The sequence below is a fragment of the Melozone crissalis genome, unplaced genomic scaffold (genome assembly GCF_028551555.1).
Source record: "Melozone crissalis strain CALT ecotype California unplaced genomic scaffold, PUWL_Pcris_2 ptg000027l_1, whole genome shotgun sequence".
NCBI classification, from domain to species: Eukaryota; Metazoa; Chordata; class Aves; order Passeriformes; family Passerellidae; genus Melozone; species Melozone crissalis.
The window spans coordinates 19883095-19902465 of NW_026535805.1; the positions used below are offsets into that span (position 1 = coordinate 19883095).

The 19371-nt window shown below is 36.1% G+C and overlaps 1 protein-coding gene across 1 annotated transcript in view; it reads right to left on the minus strand.

The window, feature by feature from the left end:
• PRKN (parkin RBR E3 ubiquitin protein ligase) overlaps window positions 1–19371 on the minus strand; it is a 675053-nt gene that overhangs the window by 373273 nt on the left and 282409 nt on the right. The window contains 1 exon segment of the mRNA XM_054279727.1: window positions 736–819. Within this exon segment, the coding sequence (XP_054135702.1) occupies window positions 736–819 (84 nt within the window).

Genomic DNA, 19371 nt, shown 5'->3' on the forward strand with positions numbered 1-19371 from the left:
CTCCAATCTACAAATCATTGATGAATAGAATCTTTTCATATGTGGGAAATTCAAGTTTACCTTTAAAACCTGTGTCCCGAAGGAACACTCAAACTAAGCTTTTTCCTGAGAAGGAATTACCTCTAAGACTTTAGTATTAGATGCTAGAAATATCTAATACATATGAAGATACAAGTATACATACATAATATTTTGAAAAATCTCTATGAATAATTTGATAAACCTATGCTCCTTTTTACTTAGTCTTTTAACTGATGTCACTTTAAGAAACAAAGGAAGAAATAGCAACAAGATGTGAGAGAAAAACTGCAAAGTGATCATCATGAAGAACCTACTCCTGCGGACTAAGCCCAGTATGCAAGTTCTGATGTGCACTATGACATGGAAATTTGAAGCTTTCAAGGTAAAGACATACATAATAATTATAAAATAAGCATTGACAGAAACACTTAATTATTACATCCCAATTTTAACCTTTGCGTACTGGAAACTCTAAGAGTTCAGTGCAAAAGATGAAATAAAATTATTTCCTCCTTCATTCCAAATAGCACCTGACTAAATTCCTCCCTTTTGCAAGACATCAGAGGTTTATTATCTAATGCTGAACAGCTCTATTGAAGTGTGCCATACCTGTCTCTTCACAATCAGTACCGAAATTTTAACATGGTTAAAATTGTTACAAAGAATTATTCTTATGAGCACCACAGTACTTGGAGAAACATGACAAAACCTTACCGCTACATTTCCATTGCACCCTTGGGACTGGCAAACACCTCCTATTCTGTTGGGAATTAGCACATCATCCCAGCAAGATGGGCCCTACAAAATAAAACCAAAGCATACAAAGATTATAATTTGCTTCATAAATAAACATATAAAACTTGGTTTTGTTGCTGCTTTTTCTACTCTTGTTTCTTTTATGTGTTAGCTAGACAGTTTTGTCATGATTACACTGAGAGATAATTCAGGTTATATAACAATATTCACCAGTAAAGCCCAGTCACAAACAGCACATGTGGTCCCTCCACCCTAAGGTCAGTGCTGTGAATGGGCATCATTAGTAGGTTACATTTTCTCAGTTAAAGACAGGTACTCAGTTAATCATAATTTAAAAACTACTAAGACTCATTCTCTGGTTCAACACTGTTTACATATGGACCTGCAGTTGACTAAGGGGAAAAGGGAAGAAAGATAACAGCTGGAAGTAAAATAGACAATTAGAAAAACTGTAAATAGATTTCTTGGCTGTAGATAAAGCCTTTACTTAACTGTAATAAAACATAATGAAAATATTAATAGAAAATTGTAATTAGATATACATTAACTTCAATATTTTGATATTGAATACATTAACTTTAATATTTATAGTCATTATTAAAGAAACTTAAAAATCCCCAACCCCCCACAACAAAACAATATAAAAGCCAGAAAAAAACAGACAGAAAATCCTTATCAAACTTTACAGTGACTTCTTGAATACACACAGTTCATTTATGAGTATATTACGAAGCAGAAAAAAAAATAAGGATAGCAAATCATCAATATTTCACAATTGCAAAATAATGTGATTAACAGAATGATCTGCCAAAGAACAAAATATATATACATATATATATACACATACCATATATAGGCACATTTATAAAAACATTTTGCATCACAAAAGATTGACACTTGTATGCTTTCTCTTTTTATAAGTATTTCACACCAATTAATATTTAATTTACAGACAACAAAATTAATCTGAGCAATAGATTTGAAGTTTACGGGTATCCACATACATAGTAGAAACAAACAACTGAAGTATAAAAAATGAAAATATTTGATACTAGGATTACTCAGTGTTTGGGATAGAATCAGTGCCCAGAAAATAGCAGAAAATCTGCAACCAGAGGAGAAATTATGGCAGTCAAGACACTGACCACATTAGTAAAATTAGTGCCTACTTAAAACACCATTGAATTACAAAGTAATCCAGTGTCACATCTAGATCCAATTCCTTCTAGTTCTTTATCAGGCACTTAAACATTGGGTAGGCACAGCTGAAATGATTTTAGAATTCTCTTAGTAGTGTGAACTTAGTTATAAAATGTTGATCCAGCCTATCTAGAAAGTTGAGTAAAACAACTTGCTCTTCACTGAGCTCCACTCTCTAGCATCATCTAGCTGAAGTGCTGGCACATGTAAATTGAATTGCAGGCATTCACAGGGGTGACAAATCATAGTTTTGGGTCCTTGGGTGAACACAGCTGGAGTGGAGTTAGTATAAAGTAATAACACTTGATATTGGGGGGACGGGGGGGGGGGGAGGGAAAGGAGAGAGGGGGCACGACATTGAATTAAAGATTTAAAACATCTGAAAAATAAAGTTTGCCACCAATTAATTATTCCAGTGAATTTTCACCTCATAAAGTTTTAGCACTCCAGAAAATTTGCAGGAAGAACAGTAAGGCCACCTTGAGACGCTGCACAAAGAACTACCTTCTTTTAATTGCTTTCAACTCAGTAGTTACAAATTTTGTTTGATGCCCCCCATTTATTTATTTTTCTCCATGCCGCCAAAGATTGAACAGATATCTAGCATTCCTTCCACAGTAGTTTACTTTTCAGACAAGAAAGTAATCTACCTTCCCATCCCTCATATAGGTGCTGTTCCTTATCTTTTACTTTTTATCTTTTAGTAGCTCTTCCAACACTACCATTTTGGAATATAAGGAACATCATACAATACACATGACTTACATGACCAGTGAATAGGAAGATGATGTCTACAAACTTGTTCAAGTCCTCCTAAATACTTATTAAAATGTAATTTACTTTGCTGATGGCTACTAAGCACCAAGGCAGTATTTTGGTGGAGTTATCTATCAGAGCTCCTGAACCTCACTGCTAAATATAATATATGTCAAAATCTGGTTTTTTTCCCCAGTGCACATCCCTTAATAATGACATATGTGAGATTTCAACTGCCATTTCAAAGCAGTTGTAATGTGCATCCCAAGGTCCACAGAGAGGCTCCCAGCAGGTCCTTTCTAGGTTCTCCCATACTGAACCCATCTGTTTGCTTCCAAGGATGAACCAGCTATATGCCTTGCTCTCCAAGTCTATGGCAATCACCTAATGGACCTTCTGCTCCTGTTTCAGTTGAAATGGACTCAGCAACAGTTTTTTCTGCTGTTTGCAGGTAAGATACTTCAGCAGTTTTGCCCACCAAATACTATTTTTATATTTAAAATGCTGGAATTTTTTTTTTTATTTTGCTTTCTAGTAGCTTAGTTATCAGTGTTAAAGACCTGATTTTTATTAGAAATATTACAAACCAGGTCCCCCTTCTCTTGGCAGTTCTTTGATCAACTTTTCCATAACATAACCTGATAGCATCCAGAAGTTTATTCTTCGGATTGTGATTTGACATGATACTTACAAAAAATACATTAAAGTAATATAAATACCCCATTATGACAGTTTTTCCTACACTTTCAAAATTTTGCTTGCTATCATTATCTGGTCACACAGTTGTTATAGGGAGTCATATTTTTCCCTCCTTTTGAGGCTTGGAATTTTAATTCATGAGGATGACATCTAACTACCTGACTTGATAAAGACAACCAAGACTAACAAGTTAATGTCTGATTAACAGCTATACTACTTCTTTCATAGTCTTATTTATTAACACACTTTTATTAAATAATTATTTTTCCAAATTTGAGGAATTCAATAGTTGCTTTTTTTTTTTTTTAGTTTTGGCTAATCCTTACATGATTTCCATTGGGAAGAGGATACTAAAAATAAAGGATGAGAAATAAGAAGCAAGTGTGCTTTATAAAACTTTGGATCAAGGAAGGGATGGGGATAGGGGAGAACACTCATTTAAATAGAAAAAAAAAAAACCAGAAACATACTTACTCAAACTCCAAGAAAAGTCTTTCTTACTTTTTTTTAAATTCGGTACTGGTAACACAGGACAATGATTTTTTCCTGTTTCTTCATCCTTGTGTGATTAATAGAAGACTCTCAAAGTTAATGATGCTGCACCAGCATATACACAAAAAATAGTCACACCAAGATACACACCAAGTTAATTTAAATGAGTGTGTAGAAGCAGTTCCACAGGTATGCTATCAGCTCTGGTACTAATTATCTTGATTTTACAAGAAGAAAATATTTCAAACTAAACTTCTTAGATGAATTGATGTTTTACTTCACTGAAGTTATTTCAGGTGAAAACTTCCAAAATATCCATTAGTTTGCAGGTCTGGGTATATAGTCACAAAAAGGTAAGAAGGTATATTAATTCTCAAGCTAGGAAAAACCCCCAAAATATCCACAGGATCATTTATAAGGTTGAGGTTCTATAAAAATGCATTTTTAAAATAAACCAAAAAGGGATGAATTTATGCAACGTTTACTACCATTAGAATTAACCACTACAAGTAGCACTATATCAAGTCCAAATATGCTTAGTATGAGAATATATTTTATTCATTACCAGTCACAATAATAATAGGAAGTTTGCAGTCATCTTTAAGTTCTTATTTCCAAGGGAAAGCTAATGTACTACATGGCTTGATATGAACTTGTAAAGCTCTCTCTCTCTGCAATTGTTTCCTCATGACGTTTCTCAAGCACACAAGACTACTTTGCACACAAACCACTTTCACTATTTGAAATAAAAATGTCATCATTTACTAAAAGCATGTTAGAGCACATACACAGGGAACTAGGAGCACAATTCCATGTTATCAGCAACTATCAACTGTTCACTCAAACTGTAGCTAAGAGCTTCCTATTTTTCCCTTCATAAAAACCCCCACAATATTCATCACTGCTTTAACTCTTATGATGGACATAAAACCTGTAAAAAAGTCAGATGCATTTAACTCTTTTGGTAACATTACCCAGACCCAGCTTTAAGTCAACAGTGGTTTACTTTTTTTTCTGTTTTAGCAAAAGTTAGATCAAGTTCTTAAGGCACAAGACAGCATTGATTCAGCTGGAATTATAGACTGACAGAATGTAAGGGGTTTCAGCCAGTTTAGCATTGATGAGTGGAGAGAAAAAAAGTAATAAAACAATAAACCCCAATCAACCAGAAAGCCCCTATTCTACACCTCATTTTCCAAATTAGTAAGAAGAAAAAATCTCCTTTTCCACATCTGTTCTTGGCATTCTTCATGGCCGTATTTTATTATTAATGATAATCTAACACAGTTTCAAAAGATTTAGTATGCCTGAAAATTTTAGTTTTCCACCTTCAAAACAAAAATAGAATAAAAGACATTTGTTCTTGAAAAACACAGTGCATTCAAAATGTTAATGTTTCTGTAGTGACAGTACTACTAAATGTCATTGCTATAATTGCGTCAAAACACAATTAGGAATTCTGGCAAGATAAACACTTTGAAATGCAATTTTTGTACCCTTCTTTCTTGAGTCTAAGAAAAGCTTGTCAACCTGCAGGCCAGCCAATCACTTGTGGTGTTATAACACTGCAGGCTCTAGTGTTTGTAATTATTAGTTCGCATTAATCAGGAACATACTGTGAGAGGAACAAAGCCTTCTGATTGCGAGATTAAAGCAACTGCCCCTCTTGTACCCAGCCAAATGGCTCCCAGAGAAAGCTCTGCATTAAAATAAACACATCAGAGAAGGCTTTTCCGGTGTATAAGTGGGAAAATGACAGAATAAAGAAAGAAATAGAAAGAACACCACTGAATAGAAAAAGTCATATCAAATGTACTTGAGTACTTCCCAAATAAGCAGGTATGGAAATTTCTCTGCCTTTAGCATATGGCAGTTGTTCCTTTCCTTTTTGAGGGGGAAGACAGGAAAAAAGTTGGTGAATGATATATTAAGCTTGAAGTGAAACTACTTTGCAGCATATGAAGAACAGGGAGGACTGAGATGTTTTTTCAATGTATGAGGTAAATACTGGAAGTCTGTGTACATTCCAGTGGTATATTGCACTGATGCCCAGTACAGAGGGCAGTGCAGTACACTCTAAGCCCAGCATCTCTCTATCCTATAGCCAAGATCCAGTTTTGTATTATGGAACCAAAATTAAATTTTCATCAGAAACATCTCAAAAATATTTTAAAAAACTTTAAAAAAATCCCCCAAACCAGAAATACCATCTAAAGATCTTGGATGACAAATTATTCAAAACGTGGTTGCTGACAGAACTGTTGACCTGTGAAGTCAGGGAAAGGTCAGAAGCAGAGGTCAGCAATAGAAACCAGTGATTCATCAAACACACTGAATCACTTAAAAGGCTGGAAACTATCCATGTATTCAGTACTTTGTATTTTCCCCACTTTATATTCCCCTCTAGTGAACAATATGCAGCAGAATATCATTAAAACACATATTTGTACCTGCTACTATCTACATAAGAAACATAAATCATTAAAATGTTGAGCAAATGACTCAACCAAGAAAAAACTATTAATGCAGAAGCATTTTTAAAGCTATGTAAGAAATAATTTCAGGACTTCAGAGACTTTAAAAATCAGCATTTGAAACACAGGAAAAGTGTTAAATCTGATGCAAATCATGCAAACATTCAGGCTCCTCTGCAAAATTATGGCTACTGGCTTGTCTGTGTGAGAGTATCTGAAGAGCTAGACATTGTATGGGGAACTTCAGCATGATTTCAGGATCTTGAGACAGTAAGACAGAATAAACCTCCTAAAATACAAGGCTTACTAAATAAAATTTATTTCCTTTTTGCCCCTCTAACAGCAGTACCCACACCAAGCTAACACAATTCACTGCTTCCAATGCCAGTACAAGTGGACAACTCTGCCTTCCAGACACAGCAGGAACCAAGATATATCCTAATGGTAAGCATGCAATTCTGCTATGAGAAAAGATTTAAAGAATTAGAGGGGTTTTTTTTCAGCCTGGAGAAGAGAAGACTTGTGGGTGATCTAAATACAGCCTTTCACCACCTTAAGGGAAGTTGGAGGAAAGAGGGATGGGGACTTTTTACAAGAGCATGACAGGACAAGGGGGAATGACTTCAAGCTAAAAGACGGTAGGTTTAGATTCAGTATGAGAAAATAATTCCCTACTAGAAGGGTAGTGAGGCACTGGAACAGGTTATCTATAGAGATTGTGGATGCCCCATCCCAGGAAATGTCCAGGGCCATTTTGGAAGGGGTACTGAGGGGCACTGGTTTAGTGCAAGGTGTCCTAGCCCATGGCAGAGGGTCAAGTGATCTTTAAGGTCCCTTCCAACCAAACTTATTCTATGATTTATACTAAATGCTTAAATATTATACAGATATTATTTTTCCCTAAGTAAAACTATGAACCACAGCATCCAATCTAGCACAAAATGCATTTCTCCAAATTCCCCAAGCCCAGCCTACCAGCATCCCTCATGAGAAAGAGAAGATAAAAATAGTTTATAAACGAGGTTACTATTGAACTAGCGAGGAAGTTCTTGATGGCCTTTTACAGATGTTCTGCTTAAAACACTTGAAAATTTGTTATGGTAGATAATCTATTGAATGGGAAAACTGTCAGATTGGCAACTTTGAGAACCAAAATCTTACCTCTGCTTAACACGAAGGCAGAGGTAATTAAAGTTTACCTACAATTTATGCAGATCTACAAAGACCATTACCAGCAGGGAGAGATTAATTTTTGCTCCAAAGTTATGTATTGTTTTAATATTTCTGACAAGACTGATACAAACTGACTAACACATGGGGACACGTTATTGCAGGTACAGCTAACCAATTTACTGTGGACTGACTTTGACAAGGAATCTCTCATACAGCAGGGAGCAAAGTATAGAAAAATACTATTAAATGAGTCTTGGGATTGGTTTTAAAGAGGTTTGTGATATAGGACTAGGAGGACTAGAGTTAACTGCTCAGCCTAAAAAGCATATTGAAGATTCCATCAGAAGGAATGTTATTATTATTATTGACTTTGGTTATTAGACCAAATCAATAAAGCACATGGATAGTTTTTTTTATATGAGAAACACTACTGAAGAGAAGTCAATCACATGCTTTAAGTCTTTGTGGGGACTGAACCTACTGGTTTGATTTATAGTAGGATCTTAGAGATGAAATTTTCCTTTGAGAGTGACCAGCTTAATTATTAAATTGACAGTTCAATGTCAATAGTTATAAGTCTTCCAAAATTAAGTAGCAGACAATTAGCTGAACTGCTCACAGGCATGTAATTATGAACATCTCCTGCATGGTAGTTATTTCAAATGAAACATGAGAGGATCACATCTGTAACTGAAAATGCAGGTGAGGATAGTAAAAATAATCATGCTGTTTTATTGATCATTGCTTTTTCTTTCTTAAAACAGGTTTCTTTCTTAACACAGGTTTCTTCTTTCTGTTAAAAATAAAAAAAAAGAAGAAGAAAAGAAAACACATGAATGAGATGCTTTTAATAAGTTCTGGTCTTTTCTTTCATAGTATCTATTGTACAATGATTTACAAAAGTCATCCTGCTGGACCTCAAAGAAATAATGAAGGTTCATAAAAGACACCCGAGATAAAGGGCTGCAGATTCATCTCTTCATTGACAGTATTTTATAGCATGTATTGTGTTGTCAGCACAAACACTTTCTTATATAAGCAAAATAAAATTATTCAAAGTGTGCCTTTGATTAGTCCTTCCCAGCAAAAAAGGAAAAAAAAGATAATAAAGATAGCACAAATACAACAGCAGCTGAAAAATTGAACAACACAGTGCTGCTGCTGCTGCTCTAAACTTTAGTTGTGAATGAGAGAAATAGAGCCGTAAGAAAGAGTGGATGTAAAACCTCCTAAACCAAACGACCGAACTTCATTCAAATAATCTGTCAGACTAATGATTTATAATCTATAAATGCTTTCTATCTAGATGGCATTAAATACTTTTTCAAGGCTGAAAGAAGAAAAGAGAACCGGAGAAAACACCTGTATTCTCTAAACTTGCCATGTACTTGCCATGTCCATTGAAGTAACATTAAAGGAATAAACAAAATTCCACAGTTACAATCCGAGTGTTAACACCAGCAGATCTCACTGAGGTCACTGTAACCAGGAAGAGACTAAAGCCCTCTGGCTTCAGTTGCTGTTTCTGCTGTGGTGACTTTTCTGGGATTCTTCCACAGGGGAGCAGGCAGAGCTAATGGACAGGGGAAATGAAAATTTCTAAGACTCATCCCTGTTTTTTCTCCAGCAGGGATGTGCTTACAGTTATTTGAGCCACAACTGTCAACACACAAAAAATAGTACATTTTGAGGACTTTTGTCTGTGATCAGAAAGTGCAAAGGCTGTTTTGTTTGTCTACCTAAAACACTCCTCCTGTTCTCCTGCTTTCCCCTTCTAAGTCAGAGTTACAAGCTGTAAAAGCTGACAGAACTTAGATTAAATTTGCTGTGTGCCTCAGCTTTTCCTGAAGTGGCAGCTGCCTGCAGCAGATGGACTTTGTCCTGCAGGACTCTGGGCAGAGAAGAGCAGCCCAGCACCAGTGGGTGCTCCATGCAGGGTGACAGGGGGATGCTGGGGCTTGATCAGAGCCCCTGGGGTGCTGACAGACTTGGCACAATTTTGAAAGAGAAGTGATTAGCATAAGGATAGATTATCAGTTACCTATAAGTCAGAGAGCTCCAGAGGAGCTGTAGAGGAGTGTCAGCCACTCAGAGCTGAAGCACTTTCAGGATGAGGCAGGAAACCCTCATGTCTTGCAGCTCTCCAGAAATGGGTGGTAGAATTAACATTCAGTAAAAATATTTTAAATTCAGTATGAAACCATGCAGCTGATTCTGGACAACAACTATAATCACATGTCAAATAGAAAACCATTTAATCTAACAGCTTTGAGCTACTGAAACATTTAAGCAACTCCATACATTTTAGGCAGAAAAGATTATGCCAGTCCTGCAATTGGGATACTTCACAAGCTACATAAGCATGGGAAATATATGGACTAAATGAAGTAGTACACAAAAGTAAAAAATCGAAGCTAAACCAATATATAAGTCAAGATCTGCAGTTAACATATTGCTAATAATGCCAACTAGACATGGTGTAATTAAACTAACATGAGTTGAAGTTAAATAAAGGCAATAAACCAAAGATGTAAAATAAGAATCCAAGACTCCTGAATATTCCACAGTAATAATTTAATGCAGATGTAATAATTGCATGTCAGATCATTACATTTTAAATATATTTTTTAACTAGGATGAAAAAGCTGAAATTCTTTTGGCAGAGAGACAAAGCTAGAGCATTTCCACTGTAGGCAAGACTCAGAGAAGCTCTCAGACCATCGATTCACATCTGCAAGGCACCATTAGACAACATGCCCAGAGACAACCATCCATTCAGCTACCTGGGCATGGCAAATCCACATGGAATGGATACTGCCTTTAGCTATATGTTCCTGCCATTCCCTTTCCTTGTCTGAGCTGTCATCTACTGCTTCCTTATTTCTGCTCTTTTTACTTTGTCCAAAGGATCTCTCTCCCATTCCTGCGGCAAGACACACATCCACCCCAAGGATACTACATATATCTTAAAAAAACCCAACTGATCAACCACAAAACCAAAAAAAGCCCAAAATGCCAAACAAAGAAAACAGCTCCCCACCCTCACCCCAGAATCCATTCTACATTTTTACCAAGAATAAATTTCTCAACTAATCACTAAAGCTAAAGGGCCACTAGGAAGAAACTTGCTTCATAAGGTGTTCAAATATTTTTTTCACTTACTGCGGTTATATAAAACTGTAAAATCAAGATTACACACTACAGTATCTGAGGAAAATAGATTGCTAGATCATCCATTTTTGATTTTACACATAATCAGAAACGCTGAAAGACAAAACCACATCCATTTCAGCTAGAATATTTCAATCTTCCAAAAGGAAAGGTTATAGGATATCAAATGCTCTTATTTTTCTAAAAAGGAGAACTAAACAAAAATATTGTCTTTGATTTTTTTCCCAAATTCTACAATTACTGTAAACTTTACATACGCATCAACGTATTCAGAAACAAAATTATCTTTATTTTAGTTATTAAGAAATAGTCAATCCTGTATCAAGTGCATTGTTCAGATTCATTTGAGAAGCACTTAAGATTATGTTGCATGCATGGTTGTTTTAGAGTTTGTTTTTTTCCCCTAAAACATGATCCTGCTACCACACATAAAAGAACAGATGATTCTTTAAATATTTTACACAAGAACATAACTAGACATAAAGAATTGAGATGGTACCAGGCAGTTCAGGATCCTGCCTTTGCCATCAAGATACTGCACATAGTGGAAGGAGCTGATCCAAACCCCTCACTGAATCATGGCATTGTTTAGGTTGCAAGGACCCTTTTAAGCCCATCTACTCCAACCTCCCTGCAATAAACAGTGACAACATCAACTAGATCAGGTTGCTCAGAGCCCCATCCAATCTGACCTTGAATGTTTCCAGGGATGGGGCATCCACCACCTCTCTGGCAGTCTGTTCCAGGGTCTCACTCCCACATTGTGGGAAACATCTTTCTTATTTCCAATCTAAATGTGCCATCTCCTCCAGGTAACACCGTTACACTTTCCCAGTGACAACAGGTCCTACTAGAAAGTCTGTCCACATCCTACTTCCAGGCCCTCTTTAAGATTGAAAGGCCACAACCCTGGAGCTCTCTCATCTTCAGGATGAAAAACCTCAACTCTCAGCCTGTCTTTCAAGAAGAGGTGCTCCAGCACTCACACCATTTTTGTGGCATAACCTGTCTTATTAACACAGAGATATATTCCTATAATCTAGTATTAAATTTCCCAATTTTTTCTTCTCCTAAAGCAACATTTTAAAAACACCTCAGTCATTTTTCCATTTTGTCTCTCTCACTATGAATGAATCTTGAGTTAGCTGGAATTATTCCTGACTTATTTTCTACATATTGGCACAACAAGAAAATAAATTATGCCCATCTTTATGGTTTTCACAAAAATCAGTGAAAAGGTGAACAAACTCAGGCTAAAGGACATTTGAAATGAACTCTCCCATTTTCTAACAGAAGCTCTTGAGGGCCCTGCATAACAGTAAAGGGTGTCTCAACACCTGAATTTTGTAAGAACTTTGTCTAGTTTGTGCATACAAGGTGATCTCTGCAGATGTCTTGCCCAATAAGCTTTTGAATGATATTAAGCTGGAGAAATGCCTCATTTCTTTATACCAGCTCTGAATAATTTATATAATTCTAGGAGCTGATTTTCTTAACTAAGAGGAATTTGAGGCATAAGCATTGACTTCTCCTGTGCTCCAGTGTTCTGAAGAGACACACACAAGGCTTAAAGGGCACCACAGTAGGACATCACTGGGATAACTCCACCCCACATCCACCCTGTTGTAGGCTCAGCTGGGCTTTTCTAGGTTTAGCTTTTGATTTCCTTCCACACAAAAGAGTCAGACACACTCTGCTACAAAATTATTACCTCTCTGGAACACAGAGAATGTCAGAACAGATGCTACATCGGAATCCACTTCAGAAGCATTAGAAAGTATAGAAATAAGTTACTTTAAAAGGTGACTGCTATCAGGATATTTTGAAATGCATAATTCAGGATAGATCAGCTAGAATCTACATAAGACATCATTTAATTTCACAGTGAAGTTCAGATTTCCACTGAATTCTGAACAGCCTGAGTAGAAGATTTTAGTTTTGTAGACAGGATATCTGTACTTAATTTACAAAGGTTATGACTTGCATTTAAATTACTGAATCCATTTCAGGCTAAGACCACCTGCCAAGTATGTTAGTCATTTCAGAAAAAAGTAGGCGCTCAGACATAAAATCAGGGTACTTCTACACTGGAATGACAGTCTTTTCAGACTTGCATTTCCACAGAGTTTAACACATTTTATTCTGAAGACAGAGCTCCTTTTTATTGCAATCTCATTCAGTATCTCTTTTGTCACATGGAAAGAAAACAGATACATTATTTAAATGTTTGGCATTATGTAATAACATTTTAACCATCTCTGTGACTGTTTTCCTTGTTTATGGCTCAGTGTAAACCGTGACAACAGATAAAATTGATTAACTGGAATTAAAATTATGATTAATTCACAGTTCAGTGCCTATGGCAGTGGTCTAATCAGTACTTTTTATTTATTTGTCATCATCAGGCTTAGCTATAACAAATTCCGTTATGATAATGAAAAGGATCTAAAACTGGCACTTTAATCAGAACATAGATGTGGAGTACAATACATATTAGTAAACCAGGCAGAACTTTCTCAAATACACACACACTAGCGCAACAGCTCTTTATAGCTCTGTTCCACTATTCCAGGTCTCACATATTTCTCTGAGACTCAGTCTCTTTAGGAGGCACAAGCTGTTCATCTTTATTTCAAGTTTTGGTCTGGTCTGAACAGACATTACATCTCCAGAGCTACTAATAGCCCAGAATAGCAACTCTGTAAACAAGAAAATTATAATCTAAGGCAGTGACTTTTCTTCACAAAGATAAAGCATATGTAAATCCTTCACCTTTGTAGAGTGCAGTCTGTACACAAGAAATCTTAGGGGATTATTTTCTTGTTGCAAAAATTGATACCAGATACTACAGAGGGAACAACTCTGATGGAAACCAAAAGGGTCAAATGCATTAAGTCTGTTTTGGATAAGAGGGAAATAAAGTAATTCATCATCAACTTTTTTACCTTCATCCCTTAAGTTAGGGGTTTTTTTACTTGTCTATACCTAGAATTTATAAAAAAAGCTACCAAAAAGGATGCCACTCAAAGTTTGAGTCTTTTGGGAGGGAGGAATAAGGGGAGCAGCAAATTAAAAAAGCATCTAATGTCTCTTTTCATAGCTTCATGGATGAGGCATGCCAGTAAGAGTAAGATGAAAAATCAGGAAAATAGTATATATTAAACACAAAAACTCTAATATACATTAATAAGAGTGATATTTTACACGTCAGTGTTATGCTACCCTCTTTTTAATTCATACCAATATTCTTCCATCAATTCCATTTGAACAATTTCCAAATTATCAATGGAAGAGCACAAGTTTCCCCTCATAAAATTTCTACAATTTTCAGTGATGAAAATTAATAAAAATGTTTTGACATTAATGTGTATTTAGACAATACACTTAGATCTGAAAAAAAACCCCAAAACAAACAAATCCAAAACAATTCACATCTTAAAATTTTAAGCAAAATAAAAACACACACTCAGGCTCTCCCGTTTCTGAGCTCTTTCCAGCTAAATTCTTTCAAGCTTCCTTAGGCAAAATCATTTTTTTCAAAATAAGCTTTATTCTCCAGAGCATTGGTGCTCCCACCACATGGACTATATCTGGACACATGCATGCTGTCTATTCACAGGCATTTAATTACACTGTGCAAATATCCATGCACTGCGCTGGACAAATTCCCATTGGGTATAACTCCTTCGAGGTAAAGGGTTGCAAGAGTTGAGAAGAAAATTCTATTACAAACAGGAAAGAGAAGACTGCAAGTTTGTAGTAATCAAATAATTGCATTGAAGAAAGTGTTTGTAGTCCAATATCTAACAGGAATAGTTGGGATTTGAATAAAGAGGTTTCTATTCAGAGTTCTCCCTTGCGTACTGGGTGCTGTAGGAATGAGAATTTCCCTCTTGGCCCACCACTTTCTAAATCCATAATATACTAATCTTCCTCATATTGCCTCGGAGTTATTGAGAAATCTTTACTTTTAAATTTAGCATAACTTATAATTTAGCATTAAACTAAAAAAAAATATTAATAAGAACATCGATTTTAAAATAAAAGTTATTACAGCAATGAAACTTTGAAGTAGTCGTGCTGGCTCTTGTTATAAAATTATATTTTCCAATGAAATTAGAAGAAGTATTTGTTCTCTAGTCAGATCTTAAAAAAAATTCCTCAATCAGTATTGTCTGGTACTTTAATTTTTAATTTTAGTTCTCTTCAGCAGACTTAGAGGTTGTATTTCCTATTACACTAGGGGAAACCGCTTCCTTTTAAGCTCAGAAAAAACAACAATCTCCTCTTTTACAATCACGGTTTGCAATTAACTTCTCATCTTTAATGTAAGAACAGAATTTATCAACTCACGCATTGTCACTTTTGTCTAATTATGCTGCATGATCACAGAAAATACACTGCATTACAAAAAATATGCACATGTTGGTAAGAATACATGCATCCACCATTTTAAAGCATTTCCTTGGAAAGCCTTCTCAAGGTGGGAGGGGAAACAACAGCAGCAACAACAAAAAGAAAAAAATACAACAAAATCCCCAGCCCTTAATAGCTCATTTATAGATGTTTTATGTTTTCCATTATAGCAATCTCTATTATCTCATATTGATATGCATATATCAGCTATATTCAGCCTTGTCTCATTTGTCATAAAAGCAATGACCTTTCCCACACTTTCCTAGCTTTCCTTTAAAAAAAATACCCACAAACATGCATGTGAGTGTCAGTGAAGTGGAAAATTAGCCTTTTGAAACAGTAAACCATCCTCCCCACCGTATTAAGGAAACTGTAGGTCTGAACAGCAACAACAACAAGGATGCTGAGCTACATCAGGCTGATTTCACTAAAAAAAAGTCCTTGACATTGCGAGCGTTTGCCTTGCGTACAGGTCCCAGAGCCAAACCACCATCTGGAAGAGATTTGAACTACCATCCAGAGGCATTTCAGGATCTGAACCAAAAGGTTTACAGCACTACAATCTAGTTAATTCTATTGCTTCTAATTCCAGCTGGACTTAAAGTCTTATCTCTGCACTCCAGGCCTTCAGATACAGCCTATCACAGTAACACCAATTCCCAGAGAATTCAACTCCATGACCCAAGTGAGATTAAATCCCTGCAGATAGCCCAAGTAAATGGCTCATAACTCGCTTCTGTCACTTTCACTAATGCCTTTGTACCGTGAAAGAAACCAGCAAAGGTGTAAATATCTACAAATTATTAACTGCACTTTTTCTCTTGACTCCTATCAGCGATTCCAGTCCTCTGGTTCCTGCTGAGAACATCACAGATATTTACTGGCTGAACTTTCTCTTTAAATACTGCACTAATCAGCTACTGAATATTTGTACTCTATACCTGAGTGTTGCTATTTTTGTTTAAACACACACACAGACATGGAAATATAAATAAATAGAGAAACATCAAGAAGAAGAGATACATCTTTGATGTAAGTTGGATTTAAACTCTCTCAAGTCAGGTAATCCTGCAGCACATCTGGTGTTAAGTAGTTTTACCCAAAAAAAGCAGATGTAAGCTGAAAGGGAGCATTTCAAGACCTGACGTATTTAGTTTCTATTCATGAGGACACATTTATTTTAATGAACTGAAGACAGAATTCCCAAATATTCCTTTAGGATAAACAAAATAAAAAGGTAATTATCTTCTTAAAATACTGTAGATTAATAAAGAGACATTCCTGTGCAAAGCAAAGCCTGAATAAAAACCTGCAGCACAAACCTGGGTGGTACTCAGAGACAGCTGTTGTAGAACAAAGGTGCCAATTTTGTTTATTTTTTATTTCATGTTGTCCTTTTATTTGTTTTTGGGTTTTTTTTCCCAAGAGGACTTTGGAGGTGCACAAGAAGAAGGAAATAAGAAGGGATCATAAACAGAACTGCTTCCCAAAGCAACTTCCAGAATTAGAAAAAAATATATTCTATTAGGACATTTCTAAAGATTCCAGTAGAGGAAAAAAAAAAAATAAAACAAACCAAAAAACCAAAAAAACCCACCAGAAACATTCAAGTGACTGGATTTTACAATTCCAGATTTATGAAGTTCTATCTGTCCAGAACACTGCAGAAAAATTGGTAAGACAGAGAAAAAAAAAAATCACCTACCAGAAGCATTGCTGTTTTCTTTCCAGAATAAGAAAGGGACCCTAAAAAGCCTTTGGATGCAGTAAATGTCCATCATCAAACTTCATCATTGCACAAGACTAAGAAACCTCTCTCTCAATATTTCTTGCAGCAGTTTCCCTTCCAGACTGAGGCAGAACACAGGCCCAGGAGCACCCCAGAGCAGGTGAGCAGCATGATCACTAACAGGTGTATGGCAGATGCAGCTGAGTCCCAGATCAGAGGGTGGCAGCCAGCTGGGGGCACTGGGCAGGGCTCTTGGGGAAGGAACCCTTGCCAAGTGCTAAAGCTATAGGACAAAGGCTCGGCCCTGAGTGCTGAGACAGCACCTGGATCCACTTGCAGACCAGGCAGAAGAAGTCATCTTCAGGCTAATGCAGGGAACAAGAGGCAATCAAGAGCTGGGGTCAGAATCTCTGGACTCTGTAAATGCTCATGGCTACAATTGGTGTCATCCTTGCTGGTGGAGAACAGGGTACATGGGCAATGGACACATTGGTTAGTCACAGCAGTATTTTTAATCAGATACTGGGGAGTGCCAGCATTATTGATGGGAAGATGCACACAAAAACTCTTTTCTGCTAGTAAGTCCAGACAACACTATATCCTCAGCTGTTCTCAGGGTGCTCTCTCACCTAAATTGGCAGAAGTAGTTACATGAAAATTACTCAGAATTAAAAAAAACACAAAGGAAGCACTTTCTGTTTAACAGTTAAAGCAGCCAAAGAAGACAAAACTGTTAATGGCTCATTTGAGTACCTTTAAGTAGAAAAGGACATTGTGCCTATGCAAACCCAAGGGAATTAGATCTGCAGGTTTACTCAGCAAAAGGGAAATTACTTGGTATCAGCAAGGCAGGTGATTTGGTTAAAACCAAATAAAACCAACTCATATTAGATTTTAATGTGAAAATGAGGAGAAATCCTAGCCAGCACAGCTCATTCAGTTTACCAACTATAAGACTGTGACCACATGCTAAAAGACAGAAAGCCTTGATAATCTTCTTTGTGGCACATAATAAATTACCATAATAAAGGTACAAAACTGGCACCCACTTTTAATAATCTCTATATTATAACTCACAGTACACAGATCCTAAGAAAACCCTGAACATCCATCAGCATTCTACATATTTCATTTCACCTGAAGCAAGTTTTGTAATTCTGAACAAGGTAAGTGACATAAAGGATTCACCCAGCTGAGACTGTCTTTATTTGACTTCAATAATATTTATGCAAACTAGCATTTTTATTGGTATTTATCCACAATACTGAAGCTACTAAGCATGTTAAGCATATTTCTACTTCCTGTTTACCCTTTTTAAGTGACACCAATGAATGAGGCAATATTTTTCCTACATTAACACTGATTGTCTATATTGAGACAAGAGGTTCAAGCTCAAAAATTTTAAACATTGCACCACTTAGTTTTGGAAGGGTTGTGCAACTATGATGGCAAAGACCCACTATGGAAATTGTGATGCACCAGTAAATCACAGCTTCAGTGACATTCTGACTCCTATTCTATCTTTGAAAGCCTGGTCCATAGACACCTTCAGTGGCATTTATTTAACTAAATATAGACATTTATGTGTGAGCAAGATTGTCTATGTTCTCTTTATAATGGAGAAAAATACATAGTTTCAGAGTTGGATCACCTTATTCTCAAGTAAATGTCTAGCACAAGTCAGATGATTTGTATCCTGAAATTGTCTATTCCTTTTTACCCAACATAGAGTGAACTCCAACATGAGTACCTGTGTGATAAATATTTAAGTTTAGGTGAGGGAAATCTATTTCTTACTGATAGTCAGATGGAAGAGAACTAGTTTTGCTTTGCTGGTTTTGATATAATAATTATTGAAGATTTCTTTTTTTCATTAAAACAACTGCTGATATTAATTATTTGCCCCTCTTCAGGAGATATGAAGTCAGGGAAAATCTGATTCATAATGAGAGGGGCTTAAAGCAGTGATATGTCTTTAGCACATGTTCAAACAGCAAATAAAGAAATAATTGTTTGAATTGTAATAGAGGCTTATTAAATAAGGCATAATAATTGGAATGAAGAGTGACATTACCAACATAGAGGAAAATGTCTGATATCTCTAGACTTGCCCAAATCCCCTTGGCCACAATGCTAAGTACAGAGATTAGGTGAGCAATATGCATCTGAAGACAGAAGTAAGCAGAGGCAGGCAAGAAATCTCCAATCAGAAATGTTTTCAAAACTGAATAAAAAGTATGTTTGTGTGGGTCAGAATTAGATGTTTACATGTCTGCTAATGTTCAATTTGAAAAATAACCAGTAATTAGGATCTTTTTCTGCCTCAAGGATAAGTGAAATTGACAGCTAAAAGAGAAGTTTGCTTCCTAGTTTTTTGCTTCATGAAAATGCTGGAAATATTGATCTGAAATCAGACTGATCAAATCATTACAACTATATTATTGAGCATCGAGTTAAGGCTGAAAGAACATTTATTTTATAACA